The sequence below is a fragment of the Oncorhynchus gorbuscha genome, unplaced genomic scaffold (genome assembly GCF_021184085.1).
Source record: "Oncorhynchus gorbuscha isolate QuinsamMale2020 ecotype Even-year unplaced genomic scaffold, OgorEven_v1.0 Un_scaffold_39:::fragment_4:::debris, whole genome shotgun sequence".
NCBI lineage: Eukaryota > Metazoa > Chordata > Actinopteri > Salmoniformes > Salmonidae > Oncorhynchus > Oncorhynchus gorbuscha.
The window spans coordinates 124,296-147,804 of record NW_025745236.1 but is presented as its reverse complement, the minus strand read 5'-3'; the positions used below and the strand labels follow the sequence as shown (position 1 = coordinate 147,804).

At 43.7% G+C, this 23,509-nt stretch overlaps 1 protein-coding gene across 2 annotated transcripts; it reads right to left on the bottom strand.

Moving 5' to 3' along the window:
• Window positions 1–2,664: 2,664 nt before the first annotated feature.
• LOC124018079 (zinc finger protein 501-like) lies at window positions 2,665–23,108 on the bottom strand. 2 transcript variants are annotated; one of them, XM_046333334.1, is made up of 2 exons: window positions 22,563–23,108; window positions 2,665–4,451 (listed from the first exon to the last, which is right to left on the bottom strand). In XM_046333334.1, the coding sequence occupies exons 1-2, from the start codon at window positions 22,888–22,890 to the stop codon at window positions 3,259–3,261; spliced, it is 1,521 nt and encodes a 506-aa protein (XP_046189290.1). In that variant the 5' UTR covers window positions 22,891–23,108; the 3' UTR covers window positions 2,665–3,258. The 2 variants fall into 2 exon arrangements, with proteins under 2 accessions (XP_046189290.1, XP_046189291.1); XM_046333335.1 differs by lacking the exon at window positions 22,563–23,108 and adding an exon at window positions 6,828–7,470.
• Between the last annotated feature and the right edge of the window lie 401 nt (window positions 23,109–23,509).

Sequence of the window (23,509 nt, the reverse complement as noted above, 5' to 3'; positions counted from 1 at the left end):
GCTCAATTTCAAGTCTCATAGCAAAGGGACTGAATACTTATGTAAATAAGGTATTTCTGTTTTTTTATTTTTCATAAATGTGAATTTTTTTCTCCAAACTGGTTTACTCTTTGTCATTATGGGTTATTGTGATGTCATTATGGGGTATTGTGTGTAGATTGATGAGGATTTGTATTTTTTTTAATCCATTGTAGAATAAGGCCGTAAGGTAACAAAATGTGGAAAGACTTTAGTGACATGAATAAGGGGTTAAATACATGTATCTCTCAGATTCAGACACTTCAGAACAAACTTCCTTTAGATGTTCTGGGGGAAACAATGTTATTATGGTTACGGTTGTTCCATGTTGTGAATGTTATCCAATGTGTTACTATGGTTACTGTTGTTCCATGTTGTGAATGTTATCCAATCTGTTACTATGGTTATAACAGTATGGCCAAATAATTGTATATTTTTTGTTGATACTTCCATGAGTCTTACAGTTCAAAATTATCCTTGGTATAACCTTCTTAAAAACAGCAATATACTGGGGAAGCCCTTCATGTCGTTTAAACCTTCTTAAAACAATTCCATATAGCTTAGAAGAACCTCCCCCTCCGACAGGGCTTAGACTGTAAAACTATCATTTATATCTGATGATCGGTGGGACAAGGACATCCAAGCCGGCGAAACCCTCCCCTATCCCGGACGACGCTGGGCCAATTGTGTACCGCCTCATGGGTCCCCCGGTTGTGGCCGGCTGGGACACAGCCCGGGATCGAACCCGGATCTGTAGTGCAATGCAGTGCTGCGCCACTCGGGAGGCTGTTGATACCTAGCACTACCTATTATACTTGCTAGCACCACACGAGAGCGAAGCTAGCGTGGTTATCCACATGTTTTACCAATAGTATAAAACACCCTGTTTCCTGTTTCCTGTTTCTCTTCCTCCAAAAAAATGCAGTATTCAATATCAAAAGTAAAGAAATATTTTTAAAATGCAGGGACCCAAGACTAAAGATTCTATTTTAACAAACTAAACATAAATCTTATCAAACTCACGTGGTGCAGTTACATTTACATTACATTTAAGTCATTTAGCAGACGCTCTTATCCAGAGCGACTTACAAATTGGTGCATTCACCTTATGACATCCAGTGGAACAGCCACTTTACAATAGTGCATCTAAATATTTTAAGGGGGGAGGGGGTGAGAAGGATTACTTTATCCTATCCTAAGTATTCCTTAAAGAGGTGGGGTTTCAGGTGTCTCCGGAAGGTGGTGATTGACTCCACTGTCCTGGCGTCGTGAGGGAGTTTGTTCCACCATTGGGGAGCCAGAGCAGCGAACAGTTTTGACTGGGCTGAGCGGGAACTGTACTTCCTCAGTGGTAGGGAGACGAGCAGGCCAGAGGTGGATGAACGCAGTGCCCTTATTTGGGTGTAGGGCCTGATCAGAGCCTGGAGGTACTGAGGTGCCGTTCCCCTCACAGCTCCGTAGGCAAGCACCATGGTCTTGTAGCGGATGCGAGCTTCAACTGGAAGCCAGTGGAGAGAGCGGAGGAGCGGGGTGACGTGAGAGAACTTGGGAAGGTTGAACACTAGACGGGCTGCGGCGTTCTGGATGAGTTGTAGGGGTTTAATGGCACAGGCAGGGAGCCCAGCCAACAGCGAGTTGCAGTAATCCAGACGGGAGATGACAAGTGCCTGGATTAGGACCTGCGCCGCTTCCTGTGTGAGGCAAGGTCGTACTCTGCGGATGTTGTAGAGCATGAACCTACAGGAACGGGCCACCGCCTTGATGTTAGTTGAGAATGACAGGGTGTTGTCCAGGATCACGCCAAGGTTCTTAGCACTCTGGGAGGAGGACACAGTTGAGTTGTGGGTGTCAGAAATAATGTAGCTATTTTTACAGCAGGAATTCTGATAAGTTGTAGCTGTGACGAGGGCTTAACCTCACTGGCCAATGAAAGCATGTTCCCAACCTTTTCATGTGGTTCCATCAAGTTGTGTATTTACGGTGTTTGATGTTGTGTTGTTATAACCTCCGGGAGGAGAGCATGGATGTTTGTTCTGGGAGATTCCATGCCAGCGGAGCCCGGAAATATTTGTCAGAACATTCCTAGATATCAAAAATATTTTCAGGCTAGGCTGCGGTGTGTGTGTAATGTGTGGATAGTCAAGTAGCTCCTGACGAACAGTTATTGTGCTGACGTTGCTTCCAGAGGCAGTTTGGAACTCGGTAGTAGTGAGTGTTTCAACCGAGGACAGACGATTTTTAAGTGCTACGTGCTTCAGCTTGTGTGGCCTAACACTTTTTGGCAGAGCCATTGTTGCTCCTAGATGTTTCCACTTCACAATAACAGTACTTACAGTTGACCGGGGCAGCTCAAGCATGGCAGAAATTTGACAAACTGACTTGTTGGAAAGGTGGCATCCTATGACAGTGCCATGTTGAAATTCAGTAAGGCCATTCTACTGCCAATGTTTGTCTATGGAGATTGCATTGCTGTGTGCTCAATTTTATACACCAGTCAGCAATGGATGTGGCTGAATTAGCCGAATGTAAATGTAAGTTAACAAAAAAATGTATTGGTTCTGCAATGTTGAAAATACTATAAGGTGTGGAGACCATCAATTTCAACTTATTTTAGAAGAAATAGGTCATTATTTAAGAAAAAGTACAATGGTGCTAATATGTTTATCTGCAACTGAATCCAATCAAATTAATTTAGCAATTTCCAAATCATACAACAAATCCAATTCAAGAGGTTTCAAGGCTGTAATCTAGAAATGCAAAATTCCATTAATCTATATAACAACTTAATATTATGTCACATGCACCGAACACACACATGCACCTTACAGTGAAATGCTTACTTACAAGCCCTAATCAACAATTCAGTTGGGGAAAAAAATGAATATGAATATGAATAAGAATAAGAAATAAAAGTAACAAATAATTAAAGAGGAGCAGTAAAATATTAAGACAGCCATCTTGTCCAGGGGAAGTACATCAAGCTGCCTCACTACAGAAACAGGAGATAGACTCCTGTTACTATACTGTGGTACTCTATAGACTAGAGTCCTGTCCAGAAACAGGAGATAGACTCCTATTACTATGAGATGTTCTGAAACCTGTACACTTGTATACAAAATATCAAAGTATCTCATTTTAGACATGAACCAAACTTTTTTTTTTAAAGAAAATCTTTTTGTTTAAGACTTCATATAGACAATATGATTTAATGCGGCATAAACAAAAACACAAATTCTCAAGTCAAAAACATAAGTCAGAACACAGCCTCTCTATTCTCTCATGTGATTTCAGGTCCTCTGACTGGGAAAATGTCTTTTCACATTGAGAGCAGTGGTATGTCTTCTCCTCCTGTGTATGTATTCTTTCATGCTTATTCAGATGCCTTAACCTGTTAAATGTCTTTCCGCACAGGGAGCAGTGGTACGTCTTATCCCCTCCTGTGTGTGTCCTCTCATGCCTTGTCAGACCCCCTAACTTGGTAAAACTCTTTCCACACAGGGAGCATTGGTGAGGCTTTTCTTGTGGGTGTGTCCTCTCATGCTGTTTCAGGTTCACTAAACCCCTAAAATTCTTTCCACACTGGGAACATTGATAAGGCTTCTCTCCTGTGTGTATTCTCTGGTGAGTTTTCATGTTTACTAACCAGGTAAAAGCCATTCCACAGTGGGAGCAGTGGTAAGGCTTCTCTCCTGTATGTATTCTCCCATGTAATTTCATGGACTTTAACTGGGTAAATCTCTTTCCACACACGGTGCATTGGTACGGTTTTTCTCCGGTGTGTGTCCTCTCATGCATTTTCAAGGTCCCTAACCATCTAAAACTCTTTCCACACTGGGAACAGCGATACGGCTTCTCTCCTGTGTGTATTCTCTTATGCTGTTTCAGGCTCACTAAACCCCTAAAACTCTTTCCACACTGAGAGCATTGGTAAGGCTTCTCTCCGGTGTGTGTCCTCTTGTGCCGATTTAGGTTCCCTAACTGGGTAAAATTCTTTCCACAGTGGGAACATTGGAAAGGATTTTCTCCAGTGTGTATTCTCTCGTGTGTTTTCAGGCTCCCTAACCAGGTAAAAGTCATTCCGCATTTGGAGCAGTGGTAAGGCTTCTCTCCAGAGTGTATTCTCTTATGTATTAATAAGTACCCTAATTCGTTAAAACTCTTTCCACACTGGGAGCATTGGAAAGGTTTTTCCCCTGTGTGTGTCCTCTCATGCCTATTCAGGTGATATAACCAGAGAAAACCTTTTCCACACTGGGAACATTGGAAAGTCTTTTTTCCTGTATGTGTCCTCTCATGTTTCTTCAGGCTCCCTAACTTGGTAAAACTCTTTCCACAGCGTGAGCAGTGATGTCCTCCTGTTGCTTTGGACGTCTCTGGGTCTGATTTCCCTGAAGGACTCTTCCCGCTGTCAGAGGGAGAGTCTGGTCTCTCTCCTGTCAAAGACAAACAGATTATCTCGTTACTTAGTTGTCTACTGTGCTGTACTGTGTGGCCAAACTTGTGAAACATATAAGTCTATGATTGGTTCAGATTTGGTCTTGTTTGGGGGAGTTCATTAAAATGATAGCCAGTGTGAAAAACAGTGGTCACCAAGGCATTCCTAGTCAATCATCAAACATTTCTGTAAAAACCCAATGTGTTTTCCGTTTGCTCCAGCAGTATTCTTAAAGTGTATGTGAATTTAGCAGTAAAAATATATTTTCAAATATTAGTTTGATGAGCCTGGCCTACAAGACCCAGTTTCATCACCGCCCTCTCCTGAGGCTGAAAGCCCAGAGACTAGCACTTTGTCTGGGTGTGCGGTTTTGTCTGGGGGCGCTAAAATTAACATTCGAGGCCATCAAGCTACTATGCTCTGAGATAGTTTTAATTTCAACTGAGGTAGACCCGATTCAGACCCGAAAACAAGAGGTTTCTGATACTTTCAAAGCAGATTGAACTGATCTGTGAAACGAGACTGTGCCTGTTATTGCCTCACTCAAAACAACAGTTCCACACCATGATGATTGCAGCACATTACACCTGACATGAATCGCTGAGGAGGTGCCGGAGAGCTGTGTGAGCTTAGAGGGATTATCACTCTATCTCAGCAATATCCTGAGACCGTTATCCAGTATTTTGCCTTTTAAGTATTCTAGTACAGTTAAATAGCTAACACACACACGGATGCGGCGGTTCTAAGCTAGAGGTTGACCGATTAATTAGGGCCGATTTCAAGTTTTCATAATCGGAAATCTGTATTTTTGGGCGCCGATTTTTTTGTACACCTTAATTTAATATTTATTTAACTAGGCAAGTAAGTTAAGAACACATTCTTATTTTCAATGACGGCCTAGAAACGGTGGGTTAACTGCCTCATTCAGGGGCAGAAATTTCACCTTGTTTTCACCTTGTCAGCTCGGGGGATTCAATCTTGCAACATTGCAGTTAACGAGTCCAACGCAATAACGACCTGCCTCTCTCTCGTTGCACTCCACAAGGAGACTGCCTGTTACGCAAATGCAGTAAGCCAAGTTAACTGTAAGGTTGCAAGATTGAATCCCCCGAGCTGACAAGGTGAAAATCTGTCGTTCTGCCCCTTTTTATTTATTTCACCTTTATTTAACCAGGTAGACAAGTTGAGAACAAGTTCTCATTTACAATTGCGACCTGGCCAAGATAAAGCAAACTGAACAAGGCAGTTAACCCACCGTTACTAGGTCGTCATTGAAAATAAGAATGTGTTCTTAACTGACTTGCCTAGTTAAATAAAAGGTATAAAAAAATGTTTGTTTTTTTTTAAACAGCAAATCGGCGCCCAAAAATACCAATTTCTGATTGATATGAAAACTTGAAATCGGCCCTAATTAATCGGCCATTCCGATTAATCAGTCGACCTCCAGTTGTCACTCTCTAGGTCATGCCAGTAGGCTACAGTAGGTTGTATCTATCTAGGTTCATGCCAGTAGGCTACAGTAGGGTGTAACTTTCTAGGCCATGCCAGTAGGTTGTAACACTCTAGGTCATGCCAGTAGGCTACAGTAGGTTGTAACTCTCTAGGTCAAGCCAGTAGGATACAGTAGGTTGTAACTCTCTAGGTCATGCCAGTAGGTTACAGTAGGTTGTATCCAAGTGGAAACAATTATCAACCCAATGTGGAAAGAGTCAAATTTGGGCAACAACAAAATGAATGGCTTATTTGCTACGTGAGGTTTACTTAACCCAACAGAAGATTCGGAATGCTTAAGTCGTTATGTGGACAAGTGGCATACCGACCACTTTGATAGAAACACTTTAGGAGTTGTCTCCAGATCGCTATGCATATTCATGCTAGTAGCTTAGCATCTCTCTCCATTGAATACAGGCGGTTGACGTCAACAACCCTCAGATGATAAACAATAGATAATAATAATAAGATGAATCCACCAATACAAAGAAAGGGTAGGTGGGAGATAGAGAACCCACAGTCCCACTGTGTGTAAAACGACTCCCCTTGCTAGGGCGGAGAGTCATCTTGTCAGTATATCCATAATCTTTGGTGGAGCCAACCCAACTCTCACATTGGGGGGCACGGTGTGTAGTAAATCATCACTACAAGAAAATCACTACATGCCGTGCCCCCCAGTCTGCGGTCAGCAGATAGACCCTTCTCAAATATATATGTTAAGTCACTTTTTGGAAACGGGATGGAGAAAACAAGGGGTAGCCTGTTGTCTAAGTTGCCTGATTATAGACATATCAGTCATCATCCTAGGGCCCTCCGTTGAAGAGGTATTGATGAGCCAACTCCGAATATCCAAAGTTAAAACCACATTTAAGGCGGAACTTACTGGTGTTAATCAGATCTCCTATCTCCACCTCTTCATCTTTCAATGTGACAGTAATCTCGCCTTCCATCTTCACTCCAAAAACTGCATCCTCCTCTTCTTTCACTGAAACGTCTCTCTTCTCTCACTGTAACATCCTCCTCCTCTTTCACTCTGAACGCATCTTCCTCTTCTTTCACTGGAACATCCTCCCCCTCTACTTCTTTTTTAACTGTGACATCCTCTTCTGCCTTCTCCTCTTTCACGACAATGTTCAGCCCCAGAGCTTCTTTCTCCGTCCAGCAGACCCCCTCTTCTTTAACAAGAGTGGGGTAGTTTAGTGAGCTCATGTTCGGGGATGTTAGCTAGCTAGCTATATTTAGCGACTTGGCTAGTGCTAACTTAACCAGTCAACTACTACAGCTGACGAATACAAAATAACGTAATATTAAATGAAATAGGTTAACAAGTAGATACAACATAAGCGTGTCTAAAACACAGTAGCTAATATACACCGAAAGCGTATAAATAGCTTGAATCTTTCAGCCAAGTTGGCTAGCAAGCTACCGAGGTGGTGGACGAGCTGTTTCTGAAGAAACGTCCACTCGATTATACGTCACGCTGGCAGCTTCGCCTGAAAGACGCACATCGCCGTCTGCTGACTGGAGGGGAAACGCAGTTGAGGATCAGATTTTATTTTCAGACAAAGTTTATTATAACGGGTTTAATTAAATAATACTATTATATTGAGATTATACAAAGACAGGAACGTGCTGATTGATTAGTGTGAATAAAACAATGTTTACTACAGCACATTTAAGGCAGTTTCCTTAAGTCTTACTAAATCTAAATAAGTAGCTAGCTACTGTATGTCTATACTGCTCCAACATGGTGTAACAATACATCATGTAGATGTATATAATGAACAGACTAGGTCTATACTGCTCCTACATGGTGTAACAATACATCATGTAGATGTATATAATGAACAGACTAGGTCTATACTGCTCCCACGTGTTGTAACAATACATCATATAGATGTATACTACCGTTCAAAAGTTTGGGGTTCACTTAGAAATGTCCTTGTTTTTTAAAGAAAGCACATTTTTTTGTCCACTAAAATAACATCAAATGGATCCGAAATACAGTGTAGACATTGTTAATGTTGTAAAAAAACATTTCAAAATAAATGTAAAAAATAACCATTATTTAACCAAGTAGGCCAGTTGAGAACAGGTTCTCATTTACAACTGTGACCTGGCCAAGATAAAGCAAAGCAGTGTGACAGAAACAACAACTTGTTCTTTAACAAAGCATTTGTAAACAGTGTTTTTGCATAACAATCAGGCAGTAGAACAACAATAATGATCACCCTCTTGACCAATCTTCCCCTTTTAATATTGGGTTTGATTCAGACCCTGTCAGTGTGCCAGGTGGACATTGGGTTTGATTCAGACCCTGTCAGTGTGCCAGGTGGACATTAGGTTTGATTCAAACCCTGCCAGCATGGCCAGAAATGTATTCCAAGGTCAGTAACTTATAACCACAGAACCACCCCAGACCTTTCATGCATGACTAAAAACAACTAAGTATTAGATTTACTGCCATGGTCTAGTATGTCACCGCCTCAGACACCATTCACAATGCTGGCTGAGGTACGAGTAAAACATGACATATTATTTCCTAACCATTCACAATGCTGGCTGAGGTACGAGTAAAACATGAAATATTATTTCCTAATTGTAAAAATGTCAAGGCTTTAGCTCAGTGGGCTTTTCCATTGTTGAGGAAAGCAGGGGAAGTGTTGCGAGTAACAGAACTGCCTGAGATGTGGAGGAAGGGAAGCTGATCACTGATTGGCTGTAGTGACAAGGGTCCCTCCAAAAATCAATCATTATTCCAACTGACATGTCAAATTCACAAATTCTACAGCAGTGTCTTCAGTGGAAAACTAACGATGACTCAATAATCCATGGCTTCTGGATTAAAGTTGGCTGTCAGAAGTACAATTATACAATGTAAAATTACTTTTAATCTGCCTGTCAGTATATTTCAAGACATGGCATATGAGGATGCAGTGAGATGGTTGGATGATACTTTTCTCATCAATCATCTTAAATATTTTACTTAATAAAAACCTGGAAATCATCTAATCCTCTATTGCTAATTCAATAGAAAGGTAAAATGCTTTATTATCTAAAAGTTGAAAGTGACGGAGAGAAATAAAATGGTGCTGATGCGGGCGCTGGAGATGGAGGTGTGTTCTAGTGTGTCTGGGCAGGTGTGATGTAGTTCATGGAGATGGGGCTGTCTTCTAGTGTGTCTGGGCAGGTGTGATGTAGTTAATGGAGATGGGGGTGTGTTCTAGTGGGTCTGGGCAGGTGTGATGTAGTTAATGGAGATGGAGGTGTGTTCTAGTGGGTCTGGGCAGGTGTGATGTAGTTCATGGAGATGGGGCTGTCTTCTAGTGGGTCTGGGCAGGTGTGATGTAGTTAATGGAGATGGGGCTGTGTTCTAGTGGGTCTGTGCAGGTGTGATGTAGTTAATGGAGATGGGGCTGTGTTCTAGTGGGTCTGTGCAGGTGTGATGTAGTTAATGGAGATGGGGCTGTGTTCTAGTGGGTCTGTGCAGGTGTGATGTAGTTAATGGAGATGGGGCTGTGTTCTAGTGGGTCTGAGCAGGTGTGATGTAGTTAATGGAGATGGGGCTGTGTTCTAGTGGGTTTGCGCAGGTGTGATGTAGTTAATGTTTGTATGATGTTGTTGTTTGTATGTGTATGTTTTGTATTGTTTATAAAATCTCAAAATATAAAAAAATGTCCAATGCAAAGTAACACCTCACAGTTCTATTTTTGGAGTTATTACATAAAACCAATCAGAATTCAGAAGAATGCCAAATTCAGGTGTGAAGTAATATGGAGGACCAGCCTATTCCCTATGATGTAGTTATTGATGACTACTAATGAGTAGCTATATATTATGCAAGGTGATTTGTAAATTAATCAGCCAGCAGCCACCTGCACTGTCGGCTGCCAAACCAATCAGGTGTTCGACAAAATTATTCTTCAGACGTCATTGATTACGTGCTGCTGATAATGTGACACTGCTTTCAATTATACCGCTTAGCGACTTCAGTACATGCCTCATAGCTCCAGTCTCAAACTGAACCCCGTTCCTGCTGAAGAAGAAGTCTGCTGGATGGAGAAAGAAGCTCTCATGAAAGAGGAGGAGGAAGAGGAGGCTGTTACAATACAAAAACAAGTAGAGGTTGAGGCTGTTACAGTGAAAGAAGAGAAAGACGTTTCAGTTAGAGGAGGAGGAAGATGTTTCAGTGAAAGAAGAGGAGGGGGAGGTGACTGTCACATCGAAAAATGAAGAAGAGGAGGGACCTGGATATCTGGGCCCAGTTTCACAAACTCATCTTAAGGCATCCAATGGTTCTAACGATGAACAGGCCCTGATTAACACACGTAAGTACTGTCTTAACAGAAGCACAAAGTCTGCGGTTGTTGAAACCCCTCCATGCTAATGCGGTAACTGCTAGTATTGGACAAAGGTTATTTATAATTTGTTAATGCAATTTATCACTTGCTCTATAAACACAACAAAGTCCACCTTGTTCACTATTTGTCTGTTGGGATCCTTCTCCTGCATGGCTTCACTGCAGACTGTGGGACATTAACTACCTTCTCCTCTCTACTCCTTCAGCTGTTTCCACTGCCTCCATATAGGACACCTGCTGGATGGGCCTGATCATCCTAGCTACTGTGACATCCTTCATCCGTACAGGGCACTCCGGGAACGTGATTCCCATTACAACATGCTTCATCTGACTACGACATATTTATTCCTTCGACAAACACTTGCCACATGTCCAAACTGCAGCGGCTTCTGTACATCTCACTTACCCAGGTTTTTACATAAGATGGGAGAACCACTTCACCAAACCACAGTAAAACCTTCCCTCTATCATTAATTTTAATCAACGTGCGTCTACCTGAAATTTTTAACCTAAACCACACAAAGCTTTCTCCTTTTGAGCTGTTGACACGCAATCAGAATCATACCGCTCCTGGTCACTCGAACCGATTCCACTTCACCCAATTCATCCTTCACCATCTTTGAGACCGTTAACAGGTCACCCACAAAAACATCCTTGCTGATGATTCCCACTCCGATCCTAAACTGCTGTTCATTACCAACTTTAGCCCTTTTCACTCCACTGTTCTTCATCATCGTCCACTCAGTCTCAACAACTGTACAGAGTCACTGTTCTTCACCATCGTCCACTCAGTCACCAACTGTACTCACGCCAAGATAATCCCTCAATGCTTCCTCCAGTCATCCTCCAGACTCCCTCGCTCTGTGCTGTGAAAGATGTGAGAGTTTGTGTTCTCAAAGTAGCACCTATATTGTTTTCATTCCAGCACATCTGTTGCTTCACCAATTTTTCCTCCCTTTCGTCTGCACTACTTGCTGTCTTTTCCCTTCCTGATTTCCCTGTCTTGGATGTCTCCACCATGCTCCTACTCTGTCAGTAATTCCTCCCTGGTTTATTAATTGGTAGTCATGTCAAACAACAATATATTCAAGGTGCTGCACATTCTATTCCACATCTGGAATTAGAATCGTCATTATGTTTCCATGATTTCAAAAGTTCACCAGTTAACTAAGCCTATAATGTGGACACCAAGGATGTGGATACCAAGGAACTTGAAGCTCTCAACATGCTCCACTACAACCCCTTTGATGAGAATGGGGGTTTGCTCAGAGTTTAGTCCCAGGTTCCTTAGCTTAGTGATGAGCTTTGAGGGCACTATGGTGTTGAACGCTGAGCTGTAGTCGATGAATAGCATTCTCAGATGGGTGTTCCTTTTGTCCAGGTGGGAAAGGGCAGTGTGGAGTGCAATAGGGATTGTATCATCTGTTGGGGGGGGTATGCAAACGGGAGTGGGTCTAGGGTTTCTGAGAAAATAGTGTTGATGTGAGCCACATCCAGCCTTTCAAAGCACTTCATGGCTACATAAGCGAGTGCTACGGGTCAGTAGTCATTTAGGCAGGTTACCTTAGTGTTCTTGGGCACAGGGACTATGGTGGTCTGCTCAGACTCAGACAGGGGATGAAAATGTCAGTGAAGACCCTTGCCAGTTGGTCAGTGCATGCTTGGAGTACATGTCCTGGTAATCCATCTGGCCCTGTGGCCTTGTGAATGTTAACCTGTTTAAAGGTCTTACTCACATCGGCTGCGGAGAGTGTGATCACAAAGTCATCTGGAACAGCTGATGGTCTCATGCATGTTTCAGTGTTACTTTCCTTGAAGCGAGCATAGAAGTTATTTAGCTCGACCCTATCCCCTCCTCTCTTCTCCAGACCATTTCCGGAGACCTTCTCCCTTACCTCACCTCGCTCATCAACTTATCCCTGACCGCTGGCTACGTCCCTTCCGTCTTCAAGAGAGCGAGAGTTGCACCCCTTCTGAAAAAACCTACACTCGATCCCTCCGATGTCAACAACTACAGACCAGTATCCCTTCCTTCTTTTCTCTCCAAAACTCTTGAACGTGCCGTCCTTGGTCAGCTCTCCCGCTATCTCTCTCAGAATGACCTTCTTGATCCAAATCAGTCAGGTTTCAAGACTAGTCATTCAACTGAGACTGCTCTTCTCTGTATCACGGAGGCGCTCCGCACCGCTAAAGCTAACTCTCTCTCCTCTGCTCTCATCCTTCTATACCTATCGGCTGCCTTCGATACTGTGAACCATCAGATCCTCCTCTCCACCCTCTCTGAGTTGGGCATCTCCGGCGCAGCCCATGCTTGGATTGCGTCCTATCTGACAGGTCGCTCCTACCAGGTGGCGTGGCGAGAATCTGTCTCCTCACCACGCGCTCTCACCACTGGTGTCCCCCAGGGCTCTGTTCTAGGCCCTCTCCTATTCTCGCTATACACCAAGTCACTTGGCTCTGTCATAACCTCACATGGTCTCTCCTATCATTGCTATGCAGACGACACACAATTAATCTTCTCCTTTCCCCCTTCTGGTGACCAGGTGGCGAATCGCATCTCTGCATGTCTGGCAGACATATCAGTGTGGATGACGGATCACCACCTCAAGCTGAACTTCGGCAAGACAGAGCTGCTCTTCCTCCCGGGGAAGGACTGCCCGTTCCATGATCTCGCCATCACAGTTGACAACTCCATTGTGTCCTCCTCCCAGAGCACTAGGAACCTTGGGGTGATCCTGGACAACACCCTGTCGTTCTCAACTAACATCAAGGCGGTGGCCCGTTCCTGTAGGTTCATGCTCTACAACATCCGCAGAGTACGACCCTGCCTCACACAGGAAGCGGCGCAGGTCCTAATCCAGGCACTTGTCATCTCCCGTCTGGATTACTGCAACTCGCTGTTGGCTGGGCTCCCTGCCTGTGCCATTAAACCCCTACAACTCATCCAGAACGCCGCAGCCAGTCTAGTGTTCAACCTTCCCAAGTTCTCTCACGTCACCCCGCTCCTCCGCTCTCTCCACTGGCTTCCAGTTGAAGCTCGCATCCGCTACAAGACCATGGTGCTTGCCTACGGAGCTGTGAGGGGAACGGCACCTCAGTACCTCCAGGCTCTGATCAGGCCCTACACCCAAATAAGGGCACTGCGTTCATCCACCTCTGGCCTGCTCGCCTCCCTACCACTGAGGAAGTACAGTTCCCGCTCAGACCAGTCAAAACTGTTCGCTGCTCTGGCTCCCCAATGGTGGAACAAACCCCCTCACGACGCCAGGACAGCGGAGTCAATCACCACCTTCCGGAGACACCTGAAACCCCACCTCTTTAAGGAATACCTAGGATAGGATAAAGTAATCCTTCTCACCCCCCTTAAAATATTTAGATGCACTATTGTAAAGTGGTTGTTCCACTGGATGTCATAAGGTGAATGCACCAATTTGTAAGTCGCTCTGGATAAGAGCGTCTGCTAAATGACTTAAATGTAAATGTAATTTAGCTCGTCTTGTAGGCTCGTGTCACTGGCCAGCTATCGGATGTGCTTCCCTTTGTAGTCTGATGTGACAAGATCTGCCACATCGGACGAGGGTCGGAGCCGGTGTTCCACGGTGTTCAATGGATATATCAATATCCCCAGGGTAGCAGTAATACGTTGAGAGATTTGTCCACAAAGGGTTACCCCTCCCATAGTTGGCTCATTATTGGGATTCATTGCTGATTCCTACCTGTAGCTCACTATGAAGTGGGTAGTGATACAGGTAAAGGGCCCTGTTGGAGATTGGTGGTTGGTAGCGGAGTCGAGGGAACAAGCGTGTGTCTGTGGTTCATATGAACCCCGTTCCTGGGAATTTGATTTGATTACAAATCGTCACAGTCTGTTACCACAGAAGGGGTCCGTTTGTCCCATTTCCAGCTAGGTTACGAGGCGCTTTGTGTAATGACCGTTCGTGGAAGAAGGTGAGGACCAAGATGCAGCGTGGTAAGTGTTCATCATTATTTTAATAAACTGAACACAAAATACAACAAGGAACAAAAGAAACAACCGAAACAGCTCCGTCAGGTGCAAAACACACTAAACAGAAAATAACTACCCACAAAACACATGTGGGCAAGAGCTACCTAAGTATGGTTCTCAATCAGAGACAACAACAGACAGCTGTCCCTGATTGAGAACCATACCCGGCCAAAAACAAAGAAATACAAAAACATAGAAAAAATAACATGGAACGCCTACCCTAGTCACACCCTGGCCTAACCAAAATAGAGAATAAAAAGCCTCTATGGCCAGGGCGTGACACTTTGTCATTTCCACAGTCGGTTTATTTTGGTACTGTCCATATGAGGCTTGTTTTTGGTCACAGAATGGCTGAATAAGTGCAACATTTTATCTGGAGCTAACTATGTTCGGTCCGAAACTTTATATAATATATTCTGGGCCCTCAAAATTTCCCGCGCCAGTGAATTAGGGACAGACACAGCTGTAGGCTATTTGTGTAAGGGAAAGAAGTAATCAGGTATTTTGTGACATTTCCACTGGATCAGAGCATTACATTTTTCCCTTTCATGTCTAGTGGTTATCAACAGTGAGAGCTGGAAATATGTTACAAATACTTTGAGGAACTATTGTCATTCGCCAATTAATTTTAGTACGACTTTGTTTACTTGCTGTTTGAGGTGAAGAAAAAATTACTTTGAGAAGCTCCACAAATCATTAGTGGGGGTGAGTAAATACTATCCGACATCCCCAAATCGCTCTCTGCCCTCTGTTTGCTAAAACGCAATTTGGTTGCAGAAACACCTCCATGCTAATGCGGAAATCCCTAGATATACCACTACCATAGACTTACTGTAGGACCCATAACTTCACCTAACAACAACATGGACCTACTGTAGGACCCATAACTTCACCGAACAACAACATAGACCTACTGTAGGACCCATAACTTCACCTAACAACAACATAGACCTTCAGAAAGGTGACTATATTGGAGACCAAAAGTTGTCTGGCACACTGCTTAGGATTTCGACAACTTTAAAAATGTATTTCTAGCATACAATTGTCGATGTTACTACTAATGGGAAAACAAGACAAAATATGACTATTGTTATTCACTTGACTGTCTTAAGGCAAATGATTAACATTCATTACAAACATCATTGTTTGTACAACATCATGGCTACGCTGTTGGCATCACGTTTTTAAAGTGTATTTTTGCTGTTGTGGGCCTTAAACCACCTGTCTGACTTTTTGTTCACACAGGAGAGAGACGTGACTATCGTGGATCCTCTGGGGGGCCTCAACAACCTCATGATGCTGATGAGGCAGAGAAGAGTCTCTCCACGTCAAAACACCTCAAGAAACACCAGCAGAGACTCACAGGGAAGAAATCTCATTGCTGCTCTGACTGTGGGAAAGGTTGCAAATCTTCATCAGAACTTAAAATACACCAGAGAAGACACACAGTAGAGAAACCATACTGCTGCTCTGACTGCAGGAAGAGTTTCTTAAGATCAGATTCACTAAAAAGACACATGAGAGTTCACACTGGAGAGAAACCTTATAGCTGGAGGTGTTTCATGAAATAATGTCACAATGTACAATGTTTTAACATTGTAGTAGGAGTATTTTAATGATGTCACAATGTACAATGTTTTAACATTGTAGTAGGAATATTTTAATGATGTCACAATGTACAATGTTTTAACATTGTAGTAGGAGTATTTTAATGATGTTCTACCTTATCGTTTGCCCTGTTCAATTGATTGCAGCATGATATGGATATTAGCCTCAGGGGGAAATCCAGGCTCTGAATTGAAAGGGTATTATTTAACAATAAGTGACTAACAAAAAAAGGGCTGTGTTACACTTACTGCGTTGGTGACCCACTTGAATCAAAATGCAACACTTCAAAATGTAGCTAGCTGTTTTCTACAAGTTGAAAAAGCTGCTTGTTTAAAAAAATACATGTCATGAGGAAGGTGAGGGATCAGCCCAGAACTACACGGCAGGACCTTGTCAATGACCTGAAGAGAGCTGGGACCACAGTCTCAAAGAAAACCATTAGTAACACACTACGATGTCATGGATTAAAATCCTGCAGCGCACGCAAGGTCCCCCTGCTCAAGCCAGCGCATGTCCAGGCCCGTCTGAAGTTTGCCAATGACCATCTGGATGATCCAGAGGCGGAATGGGAGAAGGTCATGTGGTCTGATGAGACAAAAATAGATCTATTTGGTCTAAATTCCACTCGCCATGTTTGGAGGAAGAAGAAGGATGAGTACAACCCCAAGAACTTCATCCCAACCGTGAAGCATGGAGGTGGAAACATCATTCTTTGGGGATGCTTTTCTGCAAAGGGGACAGGACGACTGCACCGTATTGAGGAGAGGATGGATGGGGCCATGTATCGCAACATCTTGGCCTACAACCTCCTTTCCTCAGTAACAGCGTTGAAGATGGGTCGTGGCTGGGTCTTCCAGCATGACAACGACCCGAAACACACAGCCAGGGCATCTAAGGAGTGGCTCCGTAAGAAGCATCAAGGTCCTGGAGTGGCCTAGCCAGTCTCCAGACCTGAACCCAATAGAAAATCTTTGGAGGGAGCTGAAAGTCCGTATTGCCCAGCGACAGCCCCGAAACCTGAAGGATCTGGAGAAGGTCTGTAGTGGGCCAAAATCCGTGCTGCAGTGTGTGCAAACCTGGTCAAGAACTACAGGAAATGTATGATCTCTGTAATTGCAAACAAGGTTTCTGTACCAAATATTAAGTTCTGCTTTTCTGATGTATCAAATACTTATGTCATGCAATAAAATGCTAATTAATTACTTAAAAATCATACAAAGGGATTTTCTGGATTTTTGTTTTAGATTCCGTCTCTCACAGTTGAAGTGTACCTATGATAAAAAAATGACAGACCTCTACATGCTTTGTAAGTAGGGAAACCTGCAATATCGGCAGTGTATCAAATACTTGTTCTCCCCACTGTATGTAAATAAGGTGTTTCTGTCTTTTATTTTTAATAAATATGATATTTTTTCTCCAAACCTATTTTCTCTTTCTCATTACGGGGTATTGGGTGTAGATTGATGAGGATTTGTATGTATTTAATCCATTGTAGAATAAGGCTGTAAATGTAACAAAATGTGGAAAGACTTAAGTAACAAAAAAGGGGGTTAAAGACATTAAAAAATATATAGATATTATTTTTTGATCTCTCTCTTAGATTCAGGACAGACACTTCAGAACAAACTCCCTTTAGATGTTTTGGGGGAAACAATGTTACTATGGTTACTGTTGTTCCATGTAGTGAATGTTATGCAATGCATTAGTATATGGGTTAAAACTATCTGAGACTTACATTACTCTGAGACTAGTTATCCTGGGGAATAGTTTCAATACATTTGCAAAAAATCTAAACCTGTTTTTGCTTTGGCATCATGGGGCTTTGTGATGTCATTATGGGGTATTGCAATACATTTTAGAATAAAGTGATGCACCGATATCACATTTTTGGCCAATACTGATATCCAATATTTTCCTTGCCCCCAAAAATGATACCGATATATAAAAATGTAGAGGACTTTTAAGCATTCTAGTACATCATTCTAATAGTTAACACACGCATGGACGCAGCGGTCGAAGACACTGCATCTCAGTGCAAGAGGCGTCACTACAGTCCCTGGTTCGAATACAGGCTGTATCACATTCGGCCGGGATTGGGAGTCTCACAGTAGTTGTCTGTTATTGGTGTAGAGTAGACGACAAAGGAGAGGGATCCCATATGTGGATAGGAAGATACAAATGATCATTATTACTGGAAAATATTCATTTAAAATCCAGGAATTTTACAACTTTAGCTCTCTAGGTCATGACAGTAGGGTACAGTAGGTTGTAACTCTCTAGGTCAAGCCAGTAGGCTATAGTAGGTTGTACCTCCCTAGGTCATGCCAGTAGCTTACAGTAGGTTGTATCCAAGTCGTTATATCTCTCTAGGTCATGCCAGTAGGTTACAGTAGGTTGTAACTCTCCAGGTCATGCCAGCCGGCTACAGTAGGTTGTATCTTTTTTTCAAGCAGAAATTTGCTTCCTGCAACACTAACTCAAAAAAGTTCTGGGACACTGTAAAGTCCATGGAGAATAAGAACACATCCTCCCAGCTGCCCACTGCACTGAAGATAGGAAGTACTGTCAACACTGAAAAATCCACTATAATTGAGCATTTCAATAGGCATTTTTCTACGGATGGCCATGCTTTCCACCTGGCTACTCCTACCCCGGTCAACACCTCCTACGGCAACTCGCCCAAGCCTTCCCCATTTCTCCTTCTCCCAAATCCAGTCAGCTGATGTTCTGAAAGAGCTGCAAAATCTGGACCCCTACAAATCAGCTGGGCTAGACAATCTGGACCCCTTCTTTCTAAAATTATCTGCCGAAATGGTTGCCACCCCAATTACTATCCTGTTCAACCTCTCGTGTCGTTTGAGATTCCCAAAGATTGAAAAGCAGCTGCGGTCATCCCCCTCTTCAAAGGGGGGGACACTCTTGACCCAAACTGCTACAGACCTATATCTATCCTACCCTGCCTTTCTAAGGTCTTCGAAAGCCAAGTCAACAAACAGATTACCGACCATTTCGAATCTCACCATACCTTCTCTGCTATGCAATCTGGTTTCAGAGCTGGTCATGGGTGCACCTCAGCCACGCTCAAGGTCCTAAACACCATCGATAAGAAATATTACTGTGCAGCCGTATTCATTGATCTGGCCAAGGCTTTTGACTCTGTCAATCACCACATCCTCATCGGCAGACTCAACAGCCTTGGTTTCTCAAATGATTGCCTCGCCTGATTCGCCAACTACTTCTCTGATAGAGTTCAGTGTGTCAAATCGGAGGGTCTGCTGTCCAGTCCACTGGCAGTCTCTATGGGGGTGCCACAGGATTCAATTCTTGGACCGACTCTTCTCTGTATACATCAATGATGTCGCTCTTGCTGCTGGTGAGTCTCTGATCCACCTCTACGCAGACGACACCATTCTGAAAAAACCTACACTCGATCCCTCCGATGTCAACAATTACAGACCAGTATCCCTTCTTTCTTTTCTCTCCAAAACTCTTGAACGTGCCGTCCTTGGCCAGCTCTCCCGCTATCTCTCTCTGAATGACCTTCTTGATCCAAATCAGTCAGGTTTCAAGACTAGTCATTCAACTGAGACTGCTCTCCTCTGTATCACGGAGGCGCTCCGCACTGCTAAAGCTAACTCTCTCTCCTCTGCTCTCATCCTTCTAGATCTATCGGCTGCCTTCGATACTGTGAACCATCAGATCCTCCTCTCCACCCTCTCCGAGTTGGGCATCTCCGGCGCGGCCCACGCTTGGATTGCGTCCTACCTGACAGGTCGCTCCTACCAGGTGGCGTGGCGAGAATCTGTCTCCTCACCACGCGCTCTCACCACTGGTGTCCCCCAGGGCTCTGTTCTTGGCCCTCTCCTATTCTCGCTATACACCAAGTCACTTGGCTCTGTCATAACCTCACATGGTCTCTCTTATCATTGCTATGCAGACGACACACAATTAATCTTCTCCTTTCCCCCTTCTGATGACCAGGTGGCGAATCGCATCTCTGCATGTCTGGCAGACATATCAGTGTGGATGACGGATCACCACCTCAAGCTGAACCTCGGCAAGACGGAGCTGCTCTTCCTCCCGGGAAGGACTGCCCGTTCCATGATCTCGCCATCACGGTTGACAACTCCACTGTGTCCTCCTCCCAGAGCGCCAAGAACCTTGGTGTGATCCTGGACAACACCCTGTCGTTCTCAACTAACATCAAGGCGGTGGCCCGTTCCTGTAGGTTCATGCTCTACAACATCCGCAGAGTACGACCCTGCCTCACACAGGAAGCGGCGCAGGTCCTAATCCAGGCACTTGTCATCTCCCGTCTGGATTACTGCAACTCGCTGTTGGCTGGGCTCCCTGCCTGTGCCATTAAACCCCTTCAACTCATCCAGAACGCCGCAGCCCGTCTGGTGTTCAACCTTCCCAAGTTCTCTCACGTCACCCCGCTCCTCCGTTCTCTCCACTGGCTTCCAGTTGAAGCTCGCATCCGCTACAAGACCATGGTGCTTGCCTACGGAGCTGTGAGGGGAACGGCACCTCAGTACCTCCAGGCTCTGATCAGGCCCTACACCCAAACAAGGGCACTGCGTTCATCCACCTCTGGCCTGCTCGCCTCCCTACCACTGAGGAAGTACAGCTCCCGCTCAGCCCAGTCAAAACTGTTCGCTGCCCTGGCCCCCCAATGGTGGAACAAACTCCCTCACGACGCCAGGACAGCGGAGTCAATCACCACCTTCCGGAGACACCTGAAACCCCACCTCTTTAAGGAATACCTAGGATAGGTTAAGTAATCCCTCTCACCCCACCCCCCCTAAGTTTTAGATGCACTATTGTTAAGTGACTGTCCCACTGGATGTCATAAGGTGAATGCACCAATTTGTAAGTCGCTCTGGATAAGAGCGTCTGCTAAATGACTTAAATGTAATGTAAATGTACTTCTGGCCCTTCTTTGGACACTGTATTAACAACCCTCCAGGCTTCCTATTTCGCAACAAAGCATCCTTCACTCATGCTGCCAAACACATCCTTGTAAAACTGACCATCCTAACAATCCTCGACTTCGGCGATGTCATTTACAAAATAGCCTCCAATACCCTACTCAACAAATTGGATGCAGTCTATCACAGTGCAATCCGTGTTGTCACCAAAGCCCCATATACTACCCACCACTGCGACCTGTACGCTCTTGTTGGCTGGCCCTCGCTTCATACTCGTCGCCAAACCCACTGGCTCCATGTCATCCACAAGACCCTGCTAGGTAAAGTCCCCCCTTTATCTCAGCTCACTGGTCACCATAGCATCACCCACCTGTAGCACGCGCTCAGGCAGGTATATCTCTCTGGTCACCCCAAAACCAATTATTTCTTTGGCCCTTTGGCCACCTCTCCTTCCAGTTCTCTGCTGCCAATGACTGGAACGAACTACAAAAATCTCTGAAACTGGAAACACTTATCTCCCTCACTAGCTTTAAGCCCCAACTCTCAGAGCAGCTCACAGATTACTGCACCTGTACATTGCCCACCTATAATTTAGCACAAACAACTACCTCTTTCCCTACTGTATTTAAAAAAAATGTTTTGCTCCTTTGCACCCCATTATTTTTATTTCTACTTTGCACATTTTTCCACTGCAAATCTACCATTCCAGTGTTTTACTTGCTATATTGTATTTACTTTGCCACCATGGCCTTTTTTTTGCTCTTACCTCCCTTATCTCACCTTATTTGCTCACATCTATATAGACTTGTTTATACTGTATTATTGACTGTATGTTTGTTTTACTCCATGTGTAACTCTGTGTCGTTGTATGTGTCGAACTGCTTTGCTTTATCTTGGCCAGGTCGCAATTGTAAATGAGAACTTGTTCTCAACTTGCCTACCTGGATAAATAAAGGTGAAATAAAAAATAAATAAATAAATAACACCTCTCTAGGTCATGCCAGTAGGTTACAGTAGGTTGTATTCAAGTGGAAACATTTATCAATCGACCCAATGTGGAAAGTGTCGAATTTGGTCAACAACAAAATGAATGGCTTATTTGCTACGTGAGGTTTACTTGATCCAACAGAAGTTTCGTAATGCTTAAGTTGTTATGTGGATACGTGACACACTGGATGTCATAAGGTGAATGCACCAATTTGTAAGTCGCTCTGGATAAGAGCGTCTGCTAAATGACTTAAATGTAATGTAAATGTACATACCAACAACTTTGATAAAAACACTATAGGAGTTGTCTCCAGATCGATATGCATATTCATGCTAGCAGCTTAGCATCTCTCTCCATTGAATACAGGCGGTTGACGTCAACAACCCTCATAGAATATAAACAATAGATGACAATAATACGAAGTATCCACCAATCCAAAGACAGGATAGGCGGGAGATAGACAACCCGCATGGCCGCCTTGTGGACAACGACTCCCTTTGTTAGGGCAGAGACACATCTTGTCAGTATATCTATAATCTTTGGTGTAGCCAACCCAACTCTCGCATGGACCTATTGGGGGGCACGGTGTGTAGTAAACCATCACTACACGAAAATCACTACATGCCGTGCGGTCAGCAGATAGACCATTCTCAAATATATATGTTAAGTCATTCTTTGGAAACGGAACGGAGAAAACAAGGGGTAGCAACAAATTGAATGCTTACTGGTGTTAATCAGATCTATCTCCACCTCTTCGTCTTTCAATGTGACAGTAATCTCCCCTTCCTTCTTCACTCCAAAAACTGCATCCTCTTTCTCTTCCTCCTCTTCTTTTACTGTGACATCCTCTTCCTCTTTCACTCTGAACGAGTCTTCCTCTTCTTTTACTGATACATCTTTCTCTTCTTTCACTGTAACAGCCTCAGCCTCGACTTCTTGTTTTACTGTGACATCCTCCTCCTCTTTCACGACAATGTTCAGTCCCAGAGCTTCTTTCTCCGTCCAGTGGACCCCCTCTTCTTTAACAGGAGGGGAGATGTTTAGGGAGCTCATGTTCGGGGATGGTAGCTAGCTAGCAGTAGCAACTAGGCTAGTGCTGACTTAACCAGCCAGCTACTATAGCTGACTAATACAAAATAATGTAATATTAAATAGGTTAACAAGTAGATACGACAAAAGTGTGTCTAAAACACAGTAGCTAATATACACCGCGTATAAATAGCTTGAATCTTTCGGCTATTTTGGCCAACAAGCTACCGAGGTGATTGACGAACCGTTTCTGAAGAACCGTCCACTAGATTATACGTCACGCCGGTAGCGTCGCTGCTGACTGGAGGGGAAACGCAGTTGAGGGAAATATTTTATTTTCAGACAAAGATTATTTTAAATGGTTTTAATTAACTTTTTTTTACTATAGTTTACAGCGCATTCGGAAAGTATTCAGACCCCTTGACTTTTTCCACATTTTGTTGGATTAATTACAGCCTTATTCTAAAATGGATTAAATAGAAAATGTTCCTTATCAATCTACACACAACATAATGACAAAGTGAAAGCAGGTTTTTCAAAATGATCTGAAAATACAAATAAAAAACAGAAATACCTTATTTACATACACATCCTTGTAAAATAAATAAATATTCAGACCCTTTGCTATGAAGCATTATGCAGA